Source organism: Hypomesus nipponensis, chromosome 28, assembly GCF_054491055.1.
Source record: "Hypomesus nipponensis isolate SF chromosome 28, ASM5449105v1, whole genome shotgun sequence".
In the NCBI taxonomy this organism is placed as follows: domain Eukaryota; kingdom Metazoa; phylum Chordata; class Actinopteri; order Osmeriformes; family Osmeridae; genus Hypomesus; species Hypomesus nipponensis.
Window position 1 is genome coordinate 13258968 of NC_140388.1, and position 27930 is coordinate 13286897.

The following is a 27930-nucleotide window of genomic DNA, read 5'->3' on the forward strand; positions in this document are numbered from 1 at the left end:
AGATATGGTAGAAAAATATATAGTCTTGATGAAATTTCTCTATTTATTTGCTTCACAATTGAATTGCACCCATACATGTAGTGTTACTGTGTGTATTAGCATTGTAAAGTGACTCTGGGATCATGATTAGCACTATGATAAAACACAAAGAAACAGTATCACACTCTTTCTAGACACTTCTGGTATATATATATTTTTTTCTTGCACTTGATAATTCACGGTTAATAGTTTTGTCTTTCATTGGCATCATTTGGCAAAAAATGTTTTAGTTACCCTACAACATGGTTACAATGTAAACACCACAGTACTTCTATATGGTTGTATCAGTCACACAGTAAACAACTTTATTGGCAAACGTCTTCTTTTAAGCATAGATTTGTTCATGAGAAGAAAAAAATGAACAAATTAAAAGAAAGATCAGCCACACCTTGCACTGGATTTGTTGAAAATTAAAAGCCATTTGTTTTTAATTTACAATTCAGATGACGTGGAAACGCTGGTGATCATCGGTAGTAGGCCTATCCCTCTAATTAGCTAGTTTACCAAACAATAAAACCATAATCCCCGTGCTCTAATAAGAATATGTATAAGAACATCGTACTTGAGTGATGAGAAACTGCCTGGCCTGAGTCAGCCCACATGCAGGGGCTTCGTTAGAGGGGAGGTAACCAGGAACTGGGAGGTAACCAGGAACTGGGAGGTAACCAGGAACTGACAGTACGAGAGAGATTATCTGACCCACTGAATATTTTAGTGAGGGGTTCCCCGAAGAAGTTTAGCATTAACTTGTGACATTGTCAGGGAGCCTCAATGTACTGCTGTTATTTGAAGACTTCACCCTCCAGCCCGGTCACATGACTGGCTGGTTGGGTCTCCTAGTAACGGATATGTGTTTTTGTAAAGCCTGATGAAGGCCTGTGTTGTATCATTCTGGCTGCTACTGCACTGTGACCACAGACATCTGGATCTTATTGGGATGTTGATATGACGATTAGTTTCTTATTTTAGCATGGTAAGGTACCGCAACAAATCCACCCATTTTGATATTGAGTAGAGCCGTCCTGCATTCAGCCACAAACATAGATATACGTTTCTAATATGCTGATCAAAAGGAGAATAATTTGGTTCTCAAGAGCAGTTTTGACTAATTCCTGTCAGCACAGTTGAGCTCAATTGATGTTTTCCTCAGTATACAGTTTGTGTCAAATTACTGAAACATGTACTTGAAACATTAATACTTTCATTTGCATGTTTTAACATGATCAGATAAGAGAATATCACTTTTTGATGAGTTTTTGGTCCACTAGACTGAATAAACGTACATTTGGTTCTTTCTTAATTGAAGGTGAAATGAGACTGTTCTGGGTCTGTTTGGGTATCACTCGAGCTATGGATGTCCAGGAGGACTAACATGTCACTTCCTGCTGTCCAGGACGACTCCAACGTGTCACTTCTTGTTGAGGGCCCCCGTGACAAGTACGTATAAAAATAAAAAAAACACAAAAATGAAATGACCCAAAAGCAATGAGGATAGTATTTACAGTAGACATTATAGTATATTTAAAATGATGAAATCCTCTTTAAAACTTTTCGGCGCAGACTGTTTGATATGTTATTTTAAATAAAAAAGGAAAATGTGCTCTTTTCCGCATGCCTCTGAGGCTTATCAGAGTCCCCGATGTCTGGGCAGAGCAGCTGAGGTTGTCAAAGGGAAGGGTCAACTGATCACTTTAATTGTTTTCTTAAAGCAAGCTGCAGCACATCAAATCACTGTCAAATAATACAATATTTACAATTTTCGGCGTTAAGAACTATTTCACCGATTACACCACCACAGTTATGCAATGACGGATTTACTGGTAGATTAGGTGGCATGTCGCATAATGTAGATTGATCTATTAATATGGTTTTTACTGGACGTATTGCCATGTCTGCTGTTTTAGAGTTCAAGTTTTACTAATGAGGAAACAACTTTGTTTGTCCTCTCCATGCACCGTGGTAACTATCACAGAACGGCTCCTAGTGTTTGTATATACAGTAGTTTGATCATTACGATTGACGACGTTGGTTACACACAATATTTTTGCCCAAAAAATTAAGAAAACAAAACAATAAATAATTGACGGATATGAAGTCAGATCTCTCTGGACTGTAACCCAGGCAGCTGTGATCCTTCCCTCCTCAGGTCAACCCCTCTCTCTCTCCCCTCACCCTTCCTCTCCTCCCTATGCTCCACCTTCCCTCCTCTGCTCCCCCTGCCTGAGGCCCTCTATCTCTCTCTCTCTCTCTCTCTCTCTCTCTCTCCCTCCCTCTCTCCCTCTCCCTCTCCCTCTCTCCCTCTCCCTCTCCCTCCCTCTCTCCCTCTCCCTCTCCCTCTCTCTCTCAGACGAAGGGCAAGATGCCGTACACAAACAGGGCCATGACAGCAGCGCTGAACAGGCCGGCCAGTGGCACGGTGACGAACCAGGCCAGGAAGATGTTCCTGAACAGCCTCCAGTCCACCGCCCTCTGGGAACGGATCCATCCCACAGCCACCACGGAGCCCACCTGGAGGGGAGGAGGGGAGGGAGGGAGGAGGGGAGGGAGGAGGAGGAGGGGAGGGAGGGAGGAGGGGGAGGAGGGAGGGAGGGAGGGAGGAAGGAGGAGGGGAGGGAGGGGGAGGGAGGAAGGAAGGAGGGGGAGGAGTGAGGAGGAGGAGGGGAGGGAGGAGGAGGGGAGGAGGGGGAGGGGACGGAGGAGGAGGGGAGGAGGAGGAGGGGACGGAGGAGGAGGGGAGGGGGAGGAGGGAGGAGGAGAGGAGGGAGGAGGAGGAGGGGAGGGAGGAGGAGGAGAGGAGGGAGGACGAGGGGAGGGAGGAGGGGAGGAGGAGGAGGGAGGAGAGGAGGGGGAGGAGTGAGGAGGAGGAGGGGAGGGAGGAGGATTGAGGGGTGGGGAGGAGGAGGGGAGCAGAACACAAATCAACAGTAGCATGCAACAGCATTATCAGCTTAACTGCGTGGTCCTGACATGCCCCAGGCTGCTCTGGCCCAACAAGAATAGCATCAGCTCCTTCATCTGACAAACACAGGTCAGACCTGCTCTCCTCACACGGTGTGGTGAGGATCTCAGTCCTGTTGTCAGAGAGATGTTGCTGGGCCAGAATCAGCTGTATGAGCAGCTCTGTCTCGACCAGGCCTGGTGTGCCCATAGCACTGAACACCTCAGTCACTAGTCGAGCTGACTGGAGCAGATATGGTAAAATCACTACATCACCTTGAGGAAGTCTGAAATATGCATTCTTAATTTGCTATGGAAAGAAAGTGTGTTGAGCATCCACACAGTTCAGACTTCTACAACAGACTCACCTTTGTAACATTGAATAGAAATAGATCTCCCATTCTGACACTAGCATGTGTGTGTGTGTGATGGCACGATAGTGTAAGGTCACATGACTGACACGTGCAATGATGCATAACAGCATATTTTTGGCTTGTGTCAGCGTGTGTGTGAGAGTATGTGAGAGTGTGTGCGGGTAAAGTCAGTTCCTCCTCTAGGGGTCAGTGTAACCTGAGCTCCAGTACCTGAGGAGCTGCATGGCTAATTCTGGACCTCTGGTTCCAGAGACCCAGTGTGGTGACTGCTCTCTCAGTCTGGATCTCTGGTTCCAGAGACCCAGTGTGGTGACTGGTCTCTCAGTCTGGATCTCTGGTTCCAGAGACCCACTGTGGTGACTGCTCTCTCAGTCTGGACCTCCTGGAAGGAGAACTAATGGTTTGTTTCAATCCACTCCTATTTGCTTGTACTTTCTACTGTGTTTCAGTGGGTGTATCAGAGGAATGAGTGTGGGCTGGAGGTTGAGGAATGCTGGAGGTGGATGCACATGACCACTGCCCATCCCAGACAGAGAGACTCCATCCAGCTCTCACACAGACTAAACACAACATCAAACGTTCAGATCCCGAGGAGTTGGACATTGTCTGTTTTGATCTTTTTGTCTAACGGTGAGTTTTTGACTAACGTCAAGGATCAAACTGAATGGAATCCCGCTCTCACACACGACTTGAAAGAGGACGACCTTCATACTACAGTAAATCTGAAATATACCCAACAACCCCATAGGCTATATCTATAGTATAGATATACCATTTAAACAATCTGCACTTTCACAGAGCTGTTCCAGTCGTGTTCTAGTCATGACCGACTGAACACGACTACTTTCAGTCTGATTATATTTATTTTTGGTAATATAGAAGGTGTAATTGTCTGGCTCCTCAGTGTGTATGTAGGTCAGCCTCTGACAAGTCTTCATATTAAAAAGACAAGATCACTTCAGGAAACATGTCATAGGCGTGAGCATGTGGTGGTTATGAGGGTGTTAGATGAGCTGGAATGAGAGGGATCAGGTCATTGGGGGAAGAAAGTCACAGAGAAATGGTTTGCACGTTGATCTTAAGGAATTGAGCATCAAAAATTAAAATAAATTTCACTTCAGTTTTGGTACTTGTGCCTTTTCCTCCAGCTCAGATAGAGACTATTTGTCTCTCTATCACATTAAATATATTTAATTACTTTCGACTTAAAATATATCCTACAATGTATGGCTGGTAAAAAATGTTTTAAAACCAAAGCAGACCTCTTCTAAGCTAGACACGTCCACTGAAGACGACATGAGTCAGTTGTGCTGTAGCCTGAGGTCTGCCATTGTCTCAACATAGCAGGTCTTTTATTCTAAATGAAACCACCTGTCGCCTGGCAACCACAGTCTCCTTAAATATGTGTTGGTCTTGTTAAACTGAGACAAAGCTGGCCAATCGATAAGGATTTACATTTTCCAGGGTTACTAAGGTCCTGATCCACGACCCTGTCTCGTGTGAGTATAGATGGTCTAAATGGCTTTAGCAGAGTTTCCATGTGCCTGCTGGCCTGCCATGCCTAGTAAACCACCCTGTGTGGAAAGGCTGGGTGTTGCACATTTCTATCATGACGTCCTTCAGAAAGTATATCAAAACCACACAGCTAATCTCAATTTAAAAAAAACGAATAAATAAATAAAATGAAAATGAACAAAACGCCTCTCTGAGGAAAAGGGCACAAGGGGCTCAAAGCTGCAGCAGCAGGAGTTGTGCTGTTCTAGTCATGACTGATTGGAGCTAGGTGAAGCAGAGCAGAGCGGCTCGACAGCCTGGACCTCCACCCTCCAGTACCTTGCAGTGGGTGGAGCTGATGGGGATGCCTACATTAGAGGCAACAAGCACTGATAGAGCACTCATAACTTCAATGCAAAACCCACTGTGGAGACAGATGAAACAGGTGGGGGGGGGGGAGAAAGAGAGAGAGGGAAAGGGAGAGAGAGGGGGAAAGGGAGAGAGAGGGGGAGAGAAGCAGAAGAAATGGAGAAGGGGGGGGGGGGCACAAAAAAAACAAAATAAACAGTAAGACAAAGGGAGAGGACATGGGAAGCCCGCATGCCAGGACATGCTGTGTGTGTGGGTGAGGGTGTGTCGTTGGTTCCCTCAGTCTGGACTCCTGTGTGTGTTGAGGGATGGAGAGGGGTGGGAGCCCACGGCCCAACAGGGACAGCTTTGGTCTGAAAGCTCTGGTCTGACAGGAGAGTCAGAGGCTTAGGACACATCGCTGATGTCATTGTGTGACGACTGCAGATGATTACATCCAACAGACACTTATATACTGATCGATCACCAGAATAATTCCATATAAACATCTTATATCTTCATTCAGCCCTGTGCTGGCACTAGCAGTTCCCCCTGCTCCCTAGGGGGCAGTGTGAGCTCCCATCCCCCTTGAGACGCAGCGAGGCTGCGGGTCCAGAGCGAGGCCAGAGGGGGTGGCCCCGGGCGTACCTTGCAGTGGGTGGTACTGACGGGAATTCCCACATTGGAAGCGAGTACCACAGTGAGAGCAGAGGCCAGCTCTATAGTGAACCCACTGCAGGAGGGGAGCAAAAACACTTCAACTTCACTTTATGTTACAACACTCACCACCACACAGCGTACCCCACAACACACACGCTATCCACACTCCCAGACACACTTTCATCCCTGACACACACACACACACACACTCCCCCTCCCCCCCCCCCCCCAGAACATAGTCCTGTTTTGAATTGTTCTCATTAATTTCCTGCAATAAATTAAACATCTGTTGATCTGTTCAACCGAAAAGATCAACAGATATCCAAGCAGGAGAAGGATATGACTGAGTTTCACTGGTTCAACACACCCCTCACCTAACAGTAACCTACTCTACATGAACCCCCTCACTGTGTTGAAGGAAGGACACCTTTTTTCACATCATTCTGAATTTGTTGTCAATTATGATTAGCAGCCTGTTTGATTTTTTTCATTGTGGTTGGTTCACCTGACAGAACAGCCCTGTGGCACAGTGTCCCAGCAGTGCATCATCTCCCACACACTGACCAACCCTCTGGGCTTCTGCAAGGTTTTCCTGGACGTCATTAAGTTGCCTCACTAAAGGGAGCAGCCTTGAGGCCTGGAGGATTTAGCTGGTGACTCATAACATGTGATGTGTCTTCATCACCACTCGCTGTGAGACAGGCCTACTGCTTCCTGTCAATGAGGAGTTTTTGATAGAAATCATGGGTTATTGTGTTTACAAAGAGAGGATTATAACTAACAATTCTCAGAAATGATTGAATGATTCCGCTCTTGAGAAAGGCAGGCCCGCCGGCCCACAGACCAGCTGCAGCACTGGAACAGCAACCACACATAGCTGGCCTGGACCACCTGCCTCCTGAGTCTGCATGAGGACGTGGCTGTGGTGCTAACATGGCTAACAGTCTGTGGTGCTAACATGGCTAACAGTCTGTGGTGCTAACATGGCTAACAGCCTGTTGTGCTAACAGCCTGTTGTGCTAACATGGCTAACAGCCTGTTGTGCTAACATGGTTAACAGTCTGTCTTACAGCTTCACACCATCTCATATCCAGCTTCTCTGAGAGCTGGAACTTGCTAGCGCCCGTAGCAGCAAACATAAAGGAGACAAAGAGACTGAGGATAACAGCATAACCTCTTCTCTCAAGTCCCTTCTTCTCTATCCCCTAGCCTCCCCTCACACACACACACACACTAGGAAACAGTACCTCACACACACACACACACACTCTAGGAAACAGTACCTCACACACTCCAGGAAACAAACCCTGGGTACCAGAATGATGGATTGAAACAGACAGCAGAAGAAGGGCAAGCTTCAGAACAAGGAACCAAAGCTAATTGCTGTCTGAATGAGGAGAGGGGCTGAGACAGACGGGAAATAGAAGACAAGGAGTAATGAGAGAATGAGAGGGGAGAGGTAGAGAGAGGAGAGAAGGGGGCTTGGTGTAAGCGTGAGAAAGAAACGTGGTTTTGAGAGAGAGAGAGAGAGAGAGAGAGAGAGAGAGAGAGAGAGAGAGAGAGAGAGAGAGACATGAACTGGGAGAGAATGAAGGAAAATCTAAAAGAGGGAGATGACTTAAAAACAAACTAATAACAGAAAGGAAAAGCAGGGTCAGCTGAAAGGACCACAGGGCTAAGAGAAACAGGACCAAAGGAGAGAAGGAAAGAGAGAGAAAAGGAGAGTGAGGAGGGCAGTTAGACAGGGCCGGAGAGGACAAGGGGGGAAGGAGAAAGGAGGGTGAGACTGAATAAGGGAGGGGAAACAGACAGACAGAAAGAGAGACAGAGGAGAGAGACAGAAGAGAGAGAGACAGAAGAGAGAGAGAGAGAGACAGAAGAGAGAAAGAGAGAGAGAGAGAGAGAAAGAGAGAGACAGAGGAGAGAAAGAGAGAGACAGAAGAGAGAGAGAGACAGGAGAGAGAGAGAGAGAGAGAGAGACAGAGAGAGAGAGACAGAGAGAGAGAGAGACAGAAGAGAGAGAGAGACAGGAGAGAGAGAGAGAGAGAGAGAGAGAGAGAGAGAGAGAGAGAGAGAGAGAGAGAGAGAGAGAGAGAGAGACAGAGAGACAGGGTCTAGCTGGTGTCCAGTCATGCAGCCTGGTTCCTACTGAGAGACTTCCTTCTCACCCTGCTTCACTTCCTGACGGCCTGCAGGGAGCCTGCCAGCCAACCCCCACCCTGCCTGACAAACACTACACACACCACACACACTACACTACACACCACACACACTACACACACCACACACTCTACACTACACACCACATAAACAGTCGGCTTGGCAGTAAGGCAGATACACAGTTGGGCCACATAACCAAGCACACAGGCACCCACTACAGACACACACACACACACACACACACACACCCTCCAGTACACACACACACCCTCCCTCCTACTGCAGCTCCGTGCTGGTGGTGGGCTCACCTGGAGGGGGTGATGGGGGTGAGGTCCTTGCCCATGGTCTGGATGACGCGGCGGCCCCACACCCAGAGCCCCGCACAGATCCCCACGCCTCCATAGAACAGCAGCCAGATGGGCGTAGCCGCGTCCTGCATCACGCCCCCCTGGTCGTAGATCATCCACAGCGCCACTAGGGGGCCAATGGCGTTACTGCAGGAGGGGAGGGAGTGTTGAGTCTCAACTCAAGGATGATTCACTAGACAACAGCACCTAATATACAATATTTATCTTGAGATACCACAAAGACTGCGCCTTTGTCTGTTTTGGATTACTGCAAAGACTGCGGCTTGTGTGTTTTGGATTACCGCAAAGACTACAGCCTGTTTTCTTTATTACTTTTATTGCTTGTATTATTAATTTTATGTAAAAGCACCATGAACTGCAATTCTTGAATGAAATGTGCTACATAAGTTTTATAAGTGCTATAAGTCGTATATTATATTCTACTAGTTCCACTGTGCCTGGTAGATGAGATGTTACTTTACACAGACCGTTCCTTGACTCTGACCACTGAAATACTGTCCACTTCTGATCTCCCACCATTCTTTGCACTACATGGAGGAGTGTCATGCATGTGGCTTCATAACAGCCTGTGCTGGAACAGGGGAGTGTGAGTGGCAGCGGGAAGCAGCACCTGACGTCGTTTCCTCCGTGAGCGAAGGAGCCGAAGCAGGCTGTGAGGATCTGCAGGAAGTGGAAGAGGAGGAACACCTCTGCCTTATCCTTCTCCTCTTTCTCCTCCTCCACACATACGTCCAGGGTCCCCGGGGCCGCCCCCTCTTCGCCTCCCTCCTCCCCGGCCAGCTTGACCTCCACGCCGCCCTCCTCCGCCTCGATCTCCGCCTCTGCCACCGCGTTGCAGTAGGATGAGTAGCTGTCGTAGCGCACGCGCTTCTTGGTGTACGACACGCTGCTGCCCCTCTCGCGCCCCCCCTCCCCCACCAGCTTCTCACTGTCCTCCCGCGCCTCCCGAGACTCCGAGCGGACCAGCGGCTGCACCGGCATGCCGCAGATGGCGGCGGTGTAGCAGGTGTAGCTGTTGTTGCGGCGCAGTACGCGGTAGTTGTTGTCGGGGGCGGGGGTGGAGCGATCATCGTCTAGGCGCCCCAGGTGGATCTTGTGCAGCAGGTCCTTGTAGAGGCCAGAGTCCTTGTGCACTGTGTGGTACACCTGGCCGTCGCTCCTCATGTGGCCGTCGAAGGTGAAGCTGCCGTTGGCGACCGGAGACTTCAGACAGCCGTTAGTCATGGAGTGGGTCCGACCTGGAGGATGAAATGAAAGTTTGAAAATCTGATGTCAACTGTCCACACATCAATAGCTGTACCCTCCCCCCTGGGGTTTCCTCCCATGGTTACAGAGGTGTTTACAGGATGACGGTGGTCTTGTTTCCTCCGCGGCTGTCCCCTTGCCCACCACCTCACGCTGTGTTAGCTCTCCTAGATAACTAGCTTCTGGCTCCTGGACAGAGGCTGACACTGGAATTGCTGTTTAATCCTAACCCTGATAATTATACTGCATTTATACTGTCCACATTCTCTGTGGTACACCACACTACATAACTCCCAAAGCACATTTTGATGTACTTTATTTTTAAAAACTACAGTAACTTAGATAAAATATTGACTAGGGTCTCGTATTCAAACCCAATACAAGAAGTAGAGTTAATAATTGTCTGATAGTTGCAGACATTTACGTTAGTTAGACTACATTTAAAGATCCGCAGTGTTTCCACTATGTTGATTTTGCCGTGTCGGCCTGGCCTGACGGTATCAGAAATAGGGCTGTACTAAATTTTAGGCCGTCTATCAGCAGTGATTGTTAGAGTGCATATCGGACAATAGCAGAGATGCACTTCACAGCGCAGTTGTGTGTGTGCGTCCTTAAGTCGTATAAAGTATGTTGTCAGTTCATTTAAGCCTGTTGTTGTATCAGTCTATAGTTCTTGCAAATATAAATTCAATTAACTGGTGATTTTCGTTGTTTGTATCCTTCCCTTGCTAGCGAAATTGCACATGTCGATTCAATAGCGATTTCTGCCCTTGATCACGTTTGTATTTTAGGTGCATTATTATGCTCAAGTATTTTTAATGAATAAATAGTGGGTATATTGTTAATTTTTGCTACAGAATGCTTAGCCTATCAAGATCAAATGGAGCAGACTTTCCTCAGGACGTCCTGTTTCTATGTCTGTAGCTTTAAATAATATGAGGAAGAAAGAGGCGGGGCTAACTGCCATGCTTAGGTTGTTTGCAAGCCATGATGTCTCGAGGAAAAACCAATGTCGCGCTCACATTTTCAAAGCTTATTTTTTCCTTGGTGGGCCAAATTCTCTGTGCGGGCAAAGCAGAGAAAGGGGAGGTAACTTTCCCTTTGTGACATCACAATAGGGGGATTTTCAAAACCGAGCGTTTGAGCTCTCATTTTCTCAAAGGCAGAGAAGAATACCCAGGGCTTGGTTTACACCTATTTATAGCCACTGGGGGACCAAAGGCAGGCTAGGGGAACGCTTAAAAATCAATATTAATGTTAAATAACCTCCTAAAGACGACACATGACGATGTCATGGGAGCTTTAAAATAGCTTTTAAATGTGTTTGGGTTCAAGCGCAGATTAGGAGTGGCTGCCTGCTCTCCATGCTTGAGCAAAAATCCAATTTTCTTGGAAACAAGATTGTGGTTCTGTGTTATTCTGCAGAAATGTGACAAAAGTTGAAAGTTGACTAACAGTCCCAAATTCCTAATATCATCCTGCTAGTAACCCTAGCTACCTACTAGTAACCCCAGCAGCTTGCTAACAACCCTAGCAACCTGCTAGTAACCACAGCAACCTGCTAGTAACCCCAGCAAGCTGCTAGTAACCCCAGCAAGCTGCTAGTAACCCTAGCAACCTGCTAGTAACCCCAGCAAACTGCTAGTAACCCCAGCAACCTGCTAATAACCCCAGCAAGCTGCTAGTAACCCCAGCAAGCTGCTAGTAACCCCAGCAACCTGCTAGTAACCCCAGCAACCTGCTAGTAACCCCAGCAACCTGCTAGTAACCCCAGCAAGCTGCTAGTAACCCCAGCAAGCTGCTAGTAACCCCAGCAAGCTGCTAGTAACCCCAGCAAGCTGCTAGTAACCCCAGCAAGCTGCTAGTAACCCCAGCAACCTGCTAGTAACCCCAGCAAGCTGCTAGTAACCCCAGCAACCTGCTAGTAACCCCAGCAACCTGCTAGTAACCCCAGCAAGCTGCTAGTAACCCCAGCAACCTGCTAGTAACCCCAGCAACCTGCTAGTAACCCCAGCAAGCTGCTAGTAACCCCAGCAACCTGCTAGTAACCCCAGCAAGCTGCTAGTAACCCCAGCAAGCTGCTAGTAACCCCAGCAAGCTGCTAGTAACCCCAGCAATCTGCTAGTAACCCCAGCAATCTGCTAGTAACCCCAGCAAGCTGCTAGTAACCCCAGCAAGCTGCTAGTAACCCCAGCAACCTGCTAGTAACCCCAGCAACCTGCTAGTAACCCCAGCAAGCTGCTAGTAACCCCAGCAACCTGCTAGTAACCCCAGCAAGCTGCTAGTAACCCCAGCAAGCTGCTAGTAACCCCAGCAAGCTGCTAGTAACCCCAGCAATCTGCTAGTAACCCCAGCAAGCTGCTAGTAACCCCAGCAAGCTGCTAGTAACCCCAGCAATCTGCTAGTAACCCCAGCAATCTGCTAGTAACCCCAGCAACCTGCTAGTAACCCCAGCAAGCTGCTAGTAACCCCAGCAGGGCTTCTCAGAAGAGACTCACCGTAGAACCTGCCGTTGGGCAGGACGCTGGCTCCGTTAGCCTGGCTGCTCAGCTCCCCGCTGGAGTCTGGGGAGGCCCGGCAGGTGAGGGGGACCACCGCCTCGTCTGGGCCCCCAGCCCCCGGAAGCTCCTTGAAGACGGGAGACTCCTCTTCCTCCTCTGGGATCTTGTCCAAGCTCTCGTCTGAGATCCTGGACAGGGCCTGCTCCTTCTTCAGACGACCTGGTGGAAGGCTGCTGTTAGGAACACAGAAGCACCTAACCCCAACCACAATCCACACACACAGAGGGTGTTGTGTGATCACCATTTCATTGTTCTTCTCTCAGCTTAGATGGCACATGCTACCACAAACCAAATGGCAATTTTGTTTTACAAAAATAAATAAAATGACAGTTGCAGAGCCAAGTTATTAGTGGTAACCGAGCAAAACGCACGCACGAAAACCAGATGTGTACCATGCCCACATCTTGGGCATGAACACAAGGTAGCACACTGATTTAATGCTTGTAGCACATCAGGATAATATGTTCTACACTACAATTAAAAAGAGATGTCCTCCAAAACCCACAAACAGATGAACATTCTGCAGGGGGACGTCACGACACACATCAAACAGGCGGCAACACTAACTTGCTATCTTGCGTCTCATCCAGGGACAGACCAGGAACCAGACGACCGCGGCGCACACCAGCGCTCCCGCCAGGGTGATCAGGAAGATGGCCCAGATAGGCAGCATTTCCAAGCCCAGAACTGAAAACAAACACATCTTCACATGAATAATCATCATGTCACACTTGATGTCCATCCCAGCACAGGTTAGAAAAAGTCTTACAAAATATATATATATTTAATACAGTTTTGTGAAATGAAAAACAATATATTTTTTCATTTTAATAATTTAACAAACGTCAGACAAAAAAATATCTCTGTCTTTCTCTGTCTTTCTCTGTCCCTCTGTGGTAACCTGCAGGATGGATGATTGAAGTAAACAACAACATCATCTTCTCCCTCTCTGTTACAAGGTGTATGTGTGTGCGTGCCAGCTGCTTACGTGGTGCCCCGGTGTAGAGGATGGAGAAGGCGTTGATGCCGATGGTGGTGGCGTAGAAGAGTGGCAGCGCTCGCAGACCGTTAGGGACTGGGTCCTCCTGAACACGCAAGCACACACACCATCACCCTCCTGAACACGAAAGCACACACCCCATCACCCTCCTCAACACGCCTCACACACACACACACACACACACACGAGGACAGCTTCATGGCATGGATCACCAGATGCCAGTGTGGGCATGTCTGACCTGTGCTTGTGAGTCACCAGCATCACACTAGCGTGTGTGTGTGTGTGTGTGTGTGTGTGTGTGTGTGTGTGTGTGTGTGAGAGAGGGAGATCCCACCTTGCTGAGGATAAAGTGTCTGATGAGGAAGAACAGCAGGCCAGACATCAGGCCAGACAGCAGGGGGGAGATGAACCACGATGCAACTATGGGACAGAGAGACAACCGGTCACCGACACCCCCAGTACTGAGACACTAACAGTGTTGAGGGGAGTGCCACCCTCTCCACACACAGTCTGTCTACATGCAGCCCGTACCAATCTTCACCAGCTGCATCCAATGAACCCCCTTGGTGCCTATAGCCACCAAGGAGAAGCCAATGGTGGACCCCACGATGCAGTGCGTTCCAGAGATTGGCAGCTTGAGGAACGAGGCGATAAGCTGCCATGCGGCTGACCCTGACGACGAGAGGACAAGAAACAAAATCACCTTTCTGGAGTTACTGGCAGGAAGCTCTCATCCCTCTCACGCTCGACACAGAGCAGAGAGAGAGGAGGTGTCCGCTCACAGAAAACAGGAGAGAAGAACTCTTCTGCCTCTGGCTGGAATCATACATTCAAAAAAATAAAAGAAGTTATCGTTGTTCATTTACCTGCACACTTACCAGATGCATGTTTTAAACTGAGTCCATAAAAGATAAGAACTTAGATAAGAATAGAAATGGACGATTGTTCTACATCTTAAGGATGTTTCATAGCTACAAGAGAAAACTAAAGAATCACCAATCTGAGGACCAAACGTAACCCCCCAAAAGGACAAAGCAGCAGCAGCTGTGAGGAGCCTCCTGCAGCAGGGCCAGACAGAGCTGGAACTCACCCACCATGGCGCTGACCTCCCCGGCCATGAGCACAGGCACCGTCTCGTTGTACAGATGGACGTCGATGATGCCCGTCCTGATGGTCTCGCCCACCTTGGCCCCCAGCAGCATGGAGCCCAGCGTCTCAAAGATGGAGGCCAGGACGCAGGCCTGACGCAGGGTGACTACCCCCGAGCCCACCGCCGTCCCAAACGAGTTGGCCACATCGTTGGCGCCCACGGAGAAGGCCAGGATGAAGGCGATGATGAAGCCAAGGATCACCATCCACAAGTAGGGCTCCAGGTCCATCTTGGTGGTTTGGTTGATCGACAACGTCCGGAGAAAAGAGAAAAAGAGACCGGGGAGAAAACGGAGCGGGGGGAAATTGAGGAGGAGCTTCCTGGTTGGGTGGCTCCCTGCTCTGCTGGTGTCCTCTGGGTGTTTAAGAGTTCAAGAGGAGAAGCAAAGTGCTAACTGAGCAGCAGGAGCTGAGCGTGAAGACAGGAGCCCGGGGGAGGGGGGCAGAGACGTGCTTCCATAACGCAGCACTGAGACGGTTCCTCCACACAGAAACTCTCACCTGCAAACAAACACAAACACAGTTTAATTCAAAATCCATGTCTGACCCTTTGCTGCATGTGTTCCCCTCTCTCCCCCCCCCCCCCCCGCCTTTCCTGTCACTCATCACTTAAAACTATCCAAGCATCCAAAAGTATATTTATAAAAATAAAAATTCTAAAAAAGAATCTCCATGCAACTAAACACAAACACGTCCCATCACCCTGTGACACCACAGACGAGAGCAGGGACAAACTGAGCACACAAGGGAGGGAGGGAGGGAGGGAGGGAGGGAGGGAGGGGGAGAGGGAGGGAGGGGGAGAGGGAGGGAGGGGGGGGGAGAGGGAGGGAGGGAGGGAGGGAGGGAGGGAGGGAGGGAGGGAGGGAGGGAGGGAGGGAGGGAGGGAGGGAGGGAGGGAGGGAGGGAGGGAGGGAGGGAGGGAGGGAGGGAGGGAGGGAGGGAGGGAGGGAGGGAGGGAGGGAGGGAGGGAAATGAGAGCTTGAGAGACAGGAGATGAAGGGAGCTGATGCGCCAAAAAAAGAAAACTTTCTTCCGGCTGGGGACAGCACAGTGTCTGCACCACAGAGGAATCCAGTCAGGCTTCAACAGACACTTCTGACTGGGAAACGGATACAGTTGTGTGAGATGTGAGCATTGCTAGCTAACGTCTGTGGTAGCATCTAAACACCAGACAAAGCCTTGTTCTCAAAAGCTCTGTGGAATTACAATACTCTTATCCTATGGTTCAGACCCATGTTGTTGTTTTCACCCCGAAAGAACTAGCTGCAGCTCAGATAAGCATAATTCTAAATGCCACCCTTAGCATTAGCACCCTTAGCATTAGAACAAACATTTACCCTGTTTTAACACCACCTCCTCCAACCAGGTTGGATGTGTAAATCCTCCAGTCAAACTGCTTCCTCCTCCACTAGCTCCATGACTATAAGGTCCAGAGCACAAACTGGAAGTCCAATGGAACTCAAACCAGGGGCTTTTCTCAGCTAACAAAAACGTGTTTATGGATTTCATTTAAGACTGCAGTGCTGTACGGATCAGCATGTTTACATAGCGCTTAGACCCACAGAATCACAAAGGAAGTCAACAACTCCAGCTGATCTGGTGATGGTCAGCACAGGGAGGGGGGGCCAAGGAAGTGAGGTCATAAATGCCAAGTATGTCACATCCTATAACGTTCTGGAATATTTGTAGCGGTCTAAAGCTTCTTTGTGGTTTGTCTGTGCTTCAGTTCCACATAGCTCAGTGTATAATGCAGGAAGACTGTTCAGAGAGCTGTGTTTAGGAGGGACCGCTGGAAATCTGATCAACAAGGAAACAAAGGCTACAAAATCTGACACAAACTTTTTTAACGACAGGGTTGGAAAGTTCCAGACCACGCTGTTTACTCCAGTGGAGTCGGCCACAATAACAGGGTTTCGATGTGAACGTTGAAAACAGTGTGACACACAGCACACCACCAGCATTTCTGCAGGGTTTTAAACCCAACCTCAAACATCTACAACCAAGAGATGCAAACCCCTCCCCACTCCCTTTACGAGGCACAATTATCAAAGTCAGTTTATAGAGATTAATGTTGTACATTTTTTTCAGAGCCCACTAAGCCTATTAATGTAGGGCATTAATGTAAACAGCTTGGAAGCCAGACTAACACATTCTCCAGGCATTAACCTGTTGTGTACTCCCCAGTCACATGGGCGAAACTGTTTTACACCTCAAACCATGATCTAAACTATGGTACAAATGTTGCTACAAATACTCTAGGTCAGCCATTCCTGACCTTTTCCACTTGCGAGGCAAAAATATTTTTGCAGTCTCCCAACACATCAGTTCACTTAATTTGCGCTTATCACACGTTTAACAACACCTGGAGCCAAACAGTTTGCTTTCACGGCAACATTTCTTTGAGCGATCAAATAAGACAAAGTGTCCATCAGTGCCACAGTAAGCACACATTGTAAAGAGAGGTAACCTGCGTAACTACCATGACCAGGCCTAGAACTTCCGGTGAAGTTAGAAACTTGACTTTTAATAACCAGAACAGGTTATGTTAACCTAACTGCTGCCCTCTTATCCCTAAACTCAGACTACACGGCTTCTCGCTTTTTTTCCATCGACCGAGGTCGTCCTCACAGAGATCTCTGCCGTTTCCAGATGTTTGTTACAAACAGAGAAAGGCATGTTACACTACATTATCCATAGGGGACAAATATGACAGACCAATTATTTATGTGAGATAACATTAACGACTAGCAAACAAGCTGACAGATAATTGAGTACATTATAATGTAGCTAAAAACTAACTAGCCTAGTTAACGTTACTGCCCAAATCCTACATAGCTAGAGCTAGCCTAGCTAGCTACTTTTACTTGAGTTAAAGAAACCTTACTTTCGTAATTGTCGATGTAGCCCGATACCTACAACCTGAACCAATTTAGCTTGAAAGGCAGCAACATAGAATCCTTTGTACATCTTGATTCTCATTTTGGGAAGACAACCCGAACTAATCGTGCAAAAATGCATTTGAAAACTAACATAATTGCTTGCTACCGGAAGTTGTTGACATGGGTTTCGCTACATGCGGAAGTGATGCGTGCATAGTGGATTGAAGTGGGTGTATAGAAGTTATGTCGGACATGTCAGTTGGTCTTTCGTCAACCTGCCAAGTGTAACTATTGGAGTTTCAGTCATGCTGAATTAGAGGCTAAATGTAATTTTAGAATTTGTAAAGATTTGAATAATTATTTACCAAATTTAGATATATTATATTATTTTTTCATACTTTAGTTTTCATTGGTTTGGCAGCCCACCTGTATATGTCCACAGGTTGGAAATCCCTGCTGTAGGTCTTCTGTGCTGGGGGGCTTTCCAAACACCTTCATCACCCAGCCAAGAGATTCCAGGAAAAAAACATGCACTAAAGGGCCATGGTCGGATTTGAACCCGGGCTACGTTTAAACGCTCTAAAAATAGAGGCAGCAGTATTGAAGCCACTCACAATCCTCCAGTACCACACATTCACAACATACTGCAGGAAGACACTCCAGACGCTCGCCTTCTGAAGACACACAGGACAGGATTGATGCTCCACACTGACCACAGCAGACAAGAGACAGCTACAGCTCACACTGACCAACACAACACACCACTTCCTGTGGATCCAGGCTGACCCAGCAGCATCCCCTGACAGACAGGAGAGAGAGAGATCCTGTCATCCAATCAGCTACACTCACCTTCATCCCATGCATGCAGTACCTACTCAAATTAGAGGAAGTGAAAAGCAGGAGGGAGGGAGAGAGAGACAAGGACAGACACAGAGAGAGAGAGAGAGAGAGAGAGAGAGAGAGAGAGAGAGAGAGAGAGAGAGAGAGAGAGAGAGATGGATAGACAGATAAAGAAAGACAGTTAAAGAGATAGAGAACCAGAAAAAGAGAGAGATAGAGAACTAGAGAGAGCCATCAGAATCCGCAGGTTGTATAGCAGGCAGGAGGCATCACCAGCCGCCACGTCTAGACAGATTCTTAAAGGACGACATCTGCATCCCAACCGCTCCCAACCTATCACAAGCCAGGGAGGGGGAGGGGACTTTCCTGACTGGCTGACGGCAGCCAGGGGACAGAAGAGGGAGCCAATAGCACACAAAGACGCGTGGTGGAAGGGGGGATTGACAGAGAGGAGGGGGCGCGAGGGCTCACACACAGGAAACGATGTGCAGTCAGACCAAGGGCATCTGAAACACAATACTGAATAAAGCTACATAGCCCTTCCTGGATGAGGACTGCTGTTCAGTAACACGGAGATGACAGAGATGGGATGAGACAGAGAGATGGGATGAGACAGAGAGATGGGATGAGACAGAGAGATGGGATGAGACAGAGAGATGGGATGAGACAGAGAGATGGGATGAGACAGAGAGATGGGATGAGACAAAGAGATGGGATGAGACAGAGAGATGGGATGAGACAAAGACAGTCCTAGAAGGGGCATGTCTTGAGGATGTCTTTCCAGACCTGTGTCAGTGATTCTGTTTTATTCATTATTTTATTTAAGCATGATATTTTAATCATGCGCACTCACTCAATCGCCAACCTTGACAACGTCACGATTCAGAGACACCTCTCTCTCTCTCTCTTTTTTTGTCTCTTTCTCTCTGGCACAATTGCTCCTTTCAAAGTGTGGCAGAACAGTCTTTTTCATAGAAAACCAGGAGACAGAGGCTCTTAACAGAAGAAAGGATAAAAGCATGTCTAAGTAGATCTGACTGGACAGATTGAAACCAATCACTGTCTACGGTCAACAGAAAGCAGGAAAACCTTTTGAGGTCACAACACAAACAGTAAAAACGCACTTGAGAATCTGGTTCTTTACGTTTGGTAAACTCCAGCAGGGTTTCTGAAGAGAGCTGGGAAAGTGGCTCAGGCTTGGGGGTCTCTAATGCACGTCACTCTCCCCTCTCCCTCTCTCCTGTGCTGCTGGGGGGGGGGGACGAGGGCAGGGCAGAGGGCTGGAGTGTGGCTGCATGTGATCAGGTTTCTGTGGCGTTTTCTGTTCCGTGATGCTTTGTGATTCCAGAAGACAGCTGATTGAGACCTTAGATAGGGGCTGGTGAGCGGTGGACCAGCCAGGCTGCCCTGCTTCTCCTCCACCACCTGACTCTGGCACAGCCAATCACACTGCCAGCTCAACGACAGCAGGGCTGTCAGTGGCTTGGAGGAGTTGGTTGGATACGTGACAGTTTACAATTTGAATTCATAGTGTGTATAGGCGATTCTGAATGTTATTTCCTGGTTAGATCCTGTTTAGACGTGATGTAACGGGCAGATCGGTGGACAAGTAAGAGTGTGAGGGAATCATCACAAAGCTTTAAATCTTTTGAATGATATGCGCTTGTCACCTTGTGCCAAGCTGAGTGGAATTTAAATTCATTAAAACCGTCTCTCTCGAACACACACAACAAAAGCAGAGTCGTAACTACAACAAACATCCTCCCCCCTCTGGCAGTGTTGGGTCCCATGTCTAAATGCTCCTCTTAAGGTCAACTCTCTCCAGTTTCAAGGCCTTGTGAGACTTGCTCCCCCATAAGTTGGTAGTGACTCACGTAACCTAAAACGGGTATTGAGTAAAGTATTTTCAGTAAAGTGATCCAATTTATACATTCATGAGTAACAACAAATACTATACTGGTACAGATCAATGGCCATACCATCATCAATGCAGATTTTTCCAATGGGTTCAAATCCGGCCTGGGCCATTTCCTCCTCCCCTCCTCCTCTCTCTCTCTCTCTCTCTCTCTCTCTTTCCTGTCACACTTCACTTGTAATCACTTGAAAGCATGAAAAACGTCCCCAAAAATATATCTTTAAAACAGTGAAACGTCCTCATTCTGGCCCAACCACAGTGAAACGTCCTCAGTCTGGCCCAACCACAGTGATACCCTTCCTGGTCATGCTTCTCCTTCTACCATCGTCAGGACCAGCCAATCATCTCTCAGCTGCTCAGATGAAACCCAACTCAGGGCCAGACGACGCCACCTCAACAACACCGCTCAAAATAACCTGCAACAAGAAAAGAGAACTTTCCTCACCTCCGAGAACGGACCTTAAAAAGAGAGTCTGACCCATCTGATTGGCCCTTTTTGGGAGTGAGTGTGTGTGAGGGGACAGCCCCCATCAGTGATAACTACCCTCAGATCAGCAGGAAACATTGTAGACAAGTGAAGTCAACAAACACACAAGAGTCACTTTCTGGGATGGGGGGAGGGGGGCTCCCGCATCGGACCCCACGCTCCGTCCTCTTACTGTTGACCCTCCTAGCCTCCTCTCTGCCCTCCTAGCCTCCTCTCTGCCCTCCTAGCCTCCTCTCCCCTCTGCCCTCCTAGCCTCCTCTCTGCCCTCCTAGCCTCCTCTCTGCCCTCCTAGCCTCCTCTCCCCTCTGCCCTCCTAGCCTCCTCTCTGCCCTCCTAGCCTCCCCTCCCCTCTGCCCTCCTAGCCTCCTCTCTGCCCTCCTAGCCTCCCCTCTGCCCTCCTAGCCTCCTCTCTGCCCTCCTAGCCTCCTCTCTGCCCTCCTAGCCTCCCCTCTGCCCTCCTAGCCTCCTCTCTGCCCTCGTAGCCTCCTCTCTGCCCTCGTAGTCTCCTCTCTGCCCTCGTAGTCTCCTCTCTGCCCTCGTAGCCTCCCCTCCTCTTTGGACTCTCTCTACATCCTCACTACTGCTGCCCTCTCAAAAACACAGCTTGACTGTCATGGCAAAATGTCTCCATTTCATGTTTTTGAATATAAACATGTGTGGATAAAGCTAAGGGGTCTGAATGCAGTCTGTACATTCCAACAGGCTGCAAACTAAGTGCTTCATGTTTCATTCTGATGACTGTCGATGGAAAAAGTATGAGAGGAAAACCATGTGTCAGCCAAACAGTGTTGTGTGTTTGTAAGATGCCTGTCTAAACGTTCTTATGTCAATTCAATGTTGATTTGTGAGTGAGTGAGTGTGTGTGTGTTTGTATGTGGGTGTGTGTGTGTGTGTGTGTGTGTGTGCACCCGGGCTACCCTAAGCCGGATCCTAGAGCTCCAAATCCTGGCTTTCAGCACATGACCCGTCTAACAGCATTAGTAGCTGCAGCCCAGCGCAGGAAGGCAACGCAGGGACACTTGCCGCCCAGTGCGCTCTCCTGGTCAGGAGGCCCGCGCCCACGCCTCTCGCAGGGGGTTCAGGACCCAGAGGATTAGGCCAGCGAGTCAGAGGATTACCTCAGGACTGTTATTGTAGGTGAAAACGCTATTTAATACTCCAATGCGTGTCCGAGCTAATGGCCCATGCTGAGCAGAGGAGGAATGCTGGGCCGGGGCTGTCACAATAAGGAGAGGAATCTCACATGACGACTCCACCACACTGAAACCTCATTGTGACTTTTGTCGTCCTGTTTTAGAGGCGAGGGGCGTCGCGAGGTTGCGACACTTACGGGAACCGACCTCGGTCACACTCTGCTTCCAAGATCTCATCCAGAGGTCTGGGGCAGCTCTGGGTCTGACAGCCAGTCTCCTGGACATCCAATCAGAAGAGACTGTTATCACAGTCTCGTAGACATCCACTCAGAAGAGACTTATCACAGGTTTGTGTCAGTGGGGGGAGAGCATTCCTCAATGTGATTTCCTCGGAGATGACACACATTTTCGAAACGTTTACGAATTCATGATTTCTTCCGTGACTTGAGTGTGGCTTTGGAATCCCCAAAGCCAGATAGCATACCAGTTTTCCAAAAGATGCCTCTGAAGAACACAATCAAGTAAAGCAAACAAGAAACGACATTCATAGAGCCTCCTCAAGTATCCTGAAGAGCTTCTCCTTCTCTCAGACAGACAGCTACCCCCTGTGGAGCAGTCAACTCCCCACACCAGCCTGCCCCACCAGACCCCTGACCACAGTCAGAACCATGCTGTGGTGTTCACATCCAACATGTACAGTATGACAGGCATGTGGAGGCTGGAGATTGTTGCGGCTGTTTCAACCCATGTATGTATATGTAGTATATGTTTATTTTAATGCAGCATGAATTGGACTTTGAGTCCAATACATTTTCTTGAGGATCAGAACATCTTATCTTTAAGAGGGGGTTTGGCAATTGTACATAACAAGCCTTGCCCGGGGACAGCTGATGGAAGGACAGTCCTATAAACCTCTGCTCTCTGACAACAGGAAACATCTCTGCTTCTGATGATGCGTAGTACTGGAGATCACGTCTGTTAAAACAGGACATCTTAGCTGTACACAAAGACTGATCTGTGACCACAGTGCTAGACAGGAAACTCAAAGCGAAAAACAAAACAAATTCCCACAACAAGAAAATAAGGTTATTGCCTTGGTCTGTGGAGAATGTGGTCTCATTTACTAAAATAAAGCATCAATCACTGTGGCTTTATTTTCACATTTCTCCAACAGTTTCACAGTTTGCCTTTGTGATATTTGAAGCAAACATCACAGTGCATGTTGCTCTGCCAGCTGAGCCGGTGTGCGTGTTTGTGAGAGTGTGTGTTGTCACTGTAAGTGTGTTGTTACTGTGTGCGAGTGTGTGTGTTTTGTCGCAGTGGGTTCTCTCTGCAGTGGGTTCTCTCTGCAGTGGGTTCTCTCTGCAGTGGGTTCTCTCTGCAGTGGGTTCTCTCTGCAGTGGGTTCTCTCTGCAGTGGGTTCTCTCTGCAGTGGGTTCTCTCTGCAGTGGGTTCTCTCTGCAGTGGGTTCCCTCTGCAGTGGGTTCTCTCTGCAGTGGGTTCTCTCTGCAGTGGGTTCTCTCTGCAGTGGGTTCTCTCTGCAGTGGGTTCTCTCTGCAGTGGGTTCCCTTTGCATTGGGTTCTCTCTGAGGACAAGTCTTTGTGACAGGTGGTCTGCTTGTGTTCCGGCGACACACAGCGGAGAACAGGGCTGGGGTGAGCTGTTATTAACCCTGGAGGCCCCACCCTGCCCCACCAGCAGAGCCCCACTCTGCCCCACCAGCAGGGGGAACCACTGGGCCAGACCCGCCTTCATCCTTGCCCCAGAAAGTCTTTGTTCTGAGGCTAAAATTGTCTTGGGTACAAAAAGACTTTAGATTGGATTTTGTAAATCACACATTGTTGGCGGTTTTATCATCAAACCAAGAGCTGGCTTGCTGTGTATAATGTGAGTACAAACTGCTGTACTCACAAGTGGGCTGGATACTATCTAAACCTGGCATCAAAGTACTAGTGAGCTGGTAGATTTGACAGTTATTTGAATGAAGAGTTTTCTCAAATCCTTACTCAACATATGCAAATTTGTTTTTAGCTTTTACTTTCCCTGGCTTGACTAACACAACCCCCCCCCCCCCAAGCTTGGTAATAACACCTCCAGCGCTTCCCTGTTCAGCCCCAACAGAGTTGCAGCACCACTCATGAAAGAACACAGATGTTGATTCATGTACGAAGTGACTCATCCAAGCCACATCCGAACACTAGTAAAGTGAAGTCCTATACAAAGTCACCAGGCTGCACTGGAATAAAGCATGTCTGAACAGTCACAACTGCTGATGACATCATTCAGACCAGTTTTACTGAGTGAAACCTCCAGAAGATGAGTAAGGAAGCCGTCAGAAGGATGACAACAGCCGTCAGAAGGATGACAACAGCCGTCAGAAGTATGGCGACTGAAGACGTGAGGAAGGCATAGTCAAGAGGACAAGGACAGCGCAGAAATCCAGCAGTATCAAAATCTGTTGTTTTGTCAACTTGATATGTGTTTTTGTGTATAGCTGTGTCAACTATTTCTGTGGATTTGAAGATAGATATTGGACAGCCCTCTGGTAAATACATATTTTTAAATGTGCTTTATAAATAAACGTGATTGATTGATTGGATGGCAGGGGCCTGCAGTGTCTAGACTAGCACTCTAGGGGTCTCTTGTTGTCAAAGGAAGTGATGTCATATGTGAAACTATAAATATGTCTTCCTTGAGTGACAGCTTCACACAGTTCTAATGAAACACCGTAATCTCCCATATTGAATTAAATCCTAAATTGCGGCACATGCAAGACTCCTCAGGGCACAGGAGGGGAAACTTTGCACCGGAATCTTGTTGTTTTATTCAGAGACCCTAACCAAGAGGCTGGATTGAGGCCAGAGCATTCTTAACTGGCCCTAGGCTTCTGAGAATCGTGTTAGAAAGTGGACGGCAGGTAGGCATCTAACTCTCGATTTGGCTTTCCCCTGGGCCACCATTACACCATACAGAATCTCCCTCCAGAGGTGTCAGATATCCTGCTGGTGTTAAAGGCAGAGGACGAGGAGGAACGACGGGCTACAAATAGCCGTGTCACACGAGGCTGTGCAGAGACCAGCCCTCCAGCCGGCATCCTTACATGGAGTCTAACCCTCTACAGAACCACACACACACACATGCATTCATCAAGTCTTACTTTAACAAGAAAGTTCTTTGACAAATCCTTAATTTGTCAAACACACAGTACACTTTCTCTTAAAGCCATCATGGCCTGTGAAACTAAGCCAGTGCAGCGACCTAGATATATTTGTTAGTTTCCATAATTATATTTACATTGAAATAAGATGGAATATATTTAAGGAAAGATATTGTGTTTCTAATGTGTTTTGGTTTAGTTAATATCCTTGGTACGGTTCTGACTGATGTGGGTGTCTAGAGGTTGGGGTTCTGGGTTGATGTCATCAGCGAGCATTTGCACCAGTTTGGTATTGTAATGCTTTGTGAAAACTCGACGACCAACTTCGAGAATAAAGTTGCCAAAAGAAAGATGAACCTGTCTGTTTAAGGGTGCAACACCAGGCTTGCACATTCCCACCCACCACGCAAGAACGTGCACACACACACACACACACACCTGTTCAAACAGCCCAAACTGTTGGACAAAACCAAGTTCTCACCCTTAACCCACTCACAAGAGCTCCGACATCTTGCTTGTTTGAGAGTCAGTCTGACTGAGGCAGATTAGCACATTTTTACTTAATAAGCTACCATTTATTCAGAAAGTATTACAATTCCTCCACATTTTGTTACAGCTTACATTTTAAATTGGAAAAACTTCTGAACAATCGACACATAATACCCCACAGCAAATGTACAAACGTTTATTTTTTTAACACAAACATCCAGACCCTTCACTGTGACAAGCTGGGATCCTGTTTACCTTGTAAATGTTTCTCACAACAACAACAAAGTGAAAAAACAGGACATGATTTATAAAGATACAAATACTACTAATGTCTGACAGTTCACAGTGCAAGTCAGACCGAACCCTCTCAGTAATAAAGTCAGACCGAACCCTCTCAGTAATAAAGTCAGACCGAACCCTCTCAGTAATAAAGTCAGACCGAACCCTCTCAGTAATAAAGTCAGACCGAACCCTCTCAGTAATAAAGTCAGACCGAACCCTCTCAGTAATAAAGTCAGACCGAACCCTCTCAGTAATAAAGTCAGACCGAACCCTCTCAGTAATAAAGTCAGACCGAACCCTCTCAGTAATAAAGTCAGACCGAACCCTCTCAGTAATAAAGTCAGACCGAACCCTCTCAGTAATAAAGTCAGACCGAACCCTCTCAGTAATAAAGTCAGACCGAACCCTCTCAGTAATAAAGTCAGACCGAACCCTCTCAGTAATAAAGTCAGACCGAACCCTCTCAGTAATAAAGTCAGACCGAACCCTCTCAGTAATAAAGTCAGACCGAACCCTCTCAGTAATAAAGTCAGACCGAACCCTCTCAGTAATAAAGTCAGACCGAACCCTCTCAGTAATAAAGTCAGACCGAACCCTCTCAGTAATAAAGTCAGACCGAACCCTCTCAGTAATAAAGTCAGACCGAACCCTCTCAGTAATAAAGTCAGACCGAACCCTCTCAGTAATAAAGTCAGACCGAACCCTCTCAGTAATAAAGTCAGACCGAACCCTCTCAGTAATAAAGTCAGACCGAACCCTCTCAGTAATAAAGTCAGACCGAACCCTCTCAGTAATAAAGTCAGACCGAACCCTCTCAGTAATAAAGTCAGACCGAACCCTCTCAGTAATAAAGTCAGACCGAACCCTCTCAGTAATAAAGTCAGACCGAACCCTCTCAGTAATAAAGTCAGACCGAACCCTCTCAGTAATAAAGTCAGACCGAACCCTCTCAGTAATAAAGTCAGACCGAACCCTCTCAGTAATAAAGTCAGACCGAACCCTCTCAGTAATAAAGTCAGACCGAACCCTCTCAGTAATAAAGTCAGACCGAACCCTCTCAGTAATAAAGTCAGACCGAACCCTCTCAGTAATAAAGTCAGACCGAACCCTCTCAGTAATAAAGTCAGACCGAACCCTCTCAGTAATAAAGTCAGACCGAACCCTCTCAGTAATAAAGTCAGACCGAACCCTCTCAGTAATAAAGTCAGACCGAACCCTCTCAGTAATAAAGTCAGACCGAACCCTCTCAGTAATAAAGTCAGACCGAACCCTCTCAGTAATAAAGTCAGACCGAACCCTCTCAGTAATAAAGTCAGACCGAACCCTCTCAGTAATAAAGTCAGACCGAACCCTCTCAGTAATAAAGTCAGACCGAACCCTCTCAGTAATAAAGTCAGACCGAACCCTCTCAGTAATAAAGTCAGACCGAACCCTCTCAGTAATAAAGTCAGACCGAACCCTCTCAGTAATAAAGTCAGACCGAACCCTCTCAGTAATAAAGTCAGACCGAACCCTCTCAGTAATAAAGTCAGACCGAACCCTCTCAGTAATAAAGTCAGACCGAACCCTCTCAGTAATAAAGTCAGACCGAACCCTCTCAGTAATAAAGTCAGACCGAACCCTCTCAGTAATAAAGTCGAAGGTCTGAGGACCTTCACAGACCTGGAGACGGTTGTAAAATGTTGCTACGGCGACGGAACTTCCCTGGAGAACAGCGGGCTCAATCATTGTGAAACAGAAGATTGGTGAAGGAACGTCCAGCTATGGGGAGCAGCCAGACTGGTAGAACTGAGAATGATTAACAGACCCAAACACAGACGACCACATTTAGAGATCTTGAGGTGGAAACCTAGCTCCAGAGGTGAGGATTCGGCGTGAGGATCACCCGAGGAACTCAGGTTTGAGGGGTTGACAGCCTTGACCCTCTAGAGGAGGTGAGGAGAAACCAGGAGACGCCTATTTACAAACGCCCCCCATCCAGTACAAGAGCTTGAAACAATCTGCTAGGAATACTGAGAGCAACTTCTGGCCGGACAAGAAAACATGATTTACTTTGTTCTTGGCACCACTTGACCACAGTAGGGATTATGAGATTCTAGCATTAGTTCAGATTGATCACTAGAAACATTCATGTGTGTACAAAGCTTATCAAATCACAATTTTCTGTCACATGTAGGACTTTTCTGATAAGAACTGTGATTGCAGTTAAAAATGCTTCTCCAAAATGACTACAGGGTCTGAATCCTCTTCATTAGAATATTATTTATTTGTTTTTTACATTTTTTTGAATCTTTTTTAGAATGTAGATTTTTGTATTCATTTTAATGTCATGCAAAATATTTTTAACATTCATAATCTGAATCCTTTCAAACACGATATTTACACGAACACTTGGGAGGTGATTGACAGGCG

At 47.6% G+C, this 27930-nt stretch overlaps 1 protein-coding gene across 1 annotated transcript in view; it reads right to left on the reverse strand.

Annotated features, from left to right (window-relative positions):
* Window positions 1-29: 29 nt before the first annotated feature.
* Window positions 30-27930, reverse strand: part of slc20a2 (solute carrier family 20 member 2) — a 32723-nt gene continuing 4822 nt past the window's right edge. The window contains exons 2-11 of the mRNA XM_084694942.1: window positions 14277-14836; window positions 13718-13858; window positions 13521-13606; window positions 13175-13271; window positions 12754-12873; window positions 12124-12345; window positions 8991-9618; window positions 8321-8506; window positions 5841-5925; window positions 30-2547 (exon numbers count right to left, since the gene is read on the reverse strand). Coding sequence (XP_084551068.1) covers window positions 2383-2547; window positions 5841-5925; window positions 8321-8506; window positions 8991-9618; window positions 12124-12345; window positions 12754-12873; window positions 13175-13271; window positions 13521-13606; window positions 13718-13858; window positions 14277-14565 — 2019 coding nt within the window. The 5' untranslated portion in view covers window positions 14566-14836 and the 3' untranslated portion in view covers window positions 30-2382. The remainder of the gene's footprint in view (window positions 2548-5840; window positions 5926-8320; window positions 8507-8990; window positions 9619-12123; window positions 12346-12753; window positions 12874-13174; window positions 13272-13520; window positions 13607-13717; window positions 13859-14276; window positions 14837-27930) is intronic.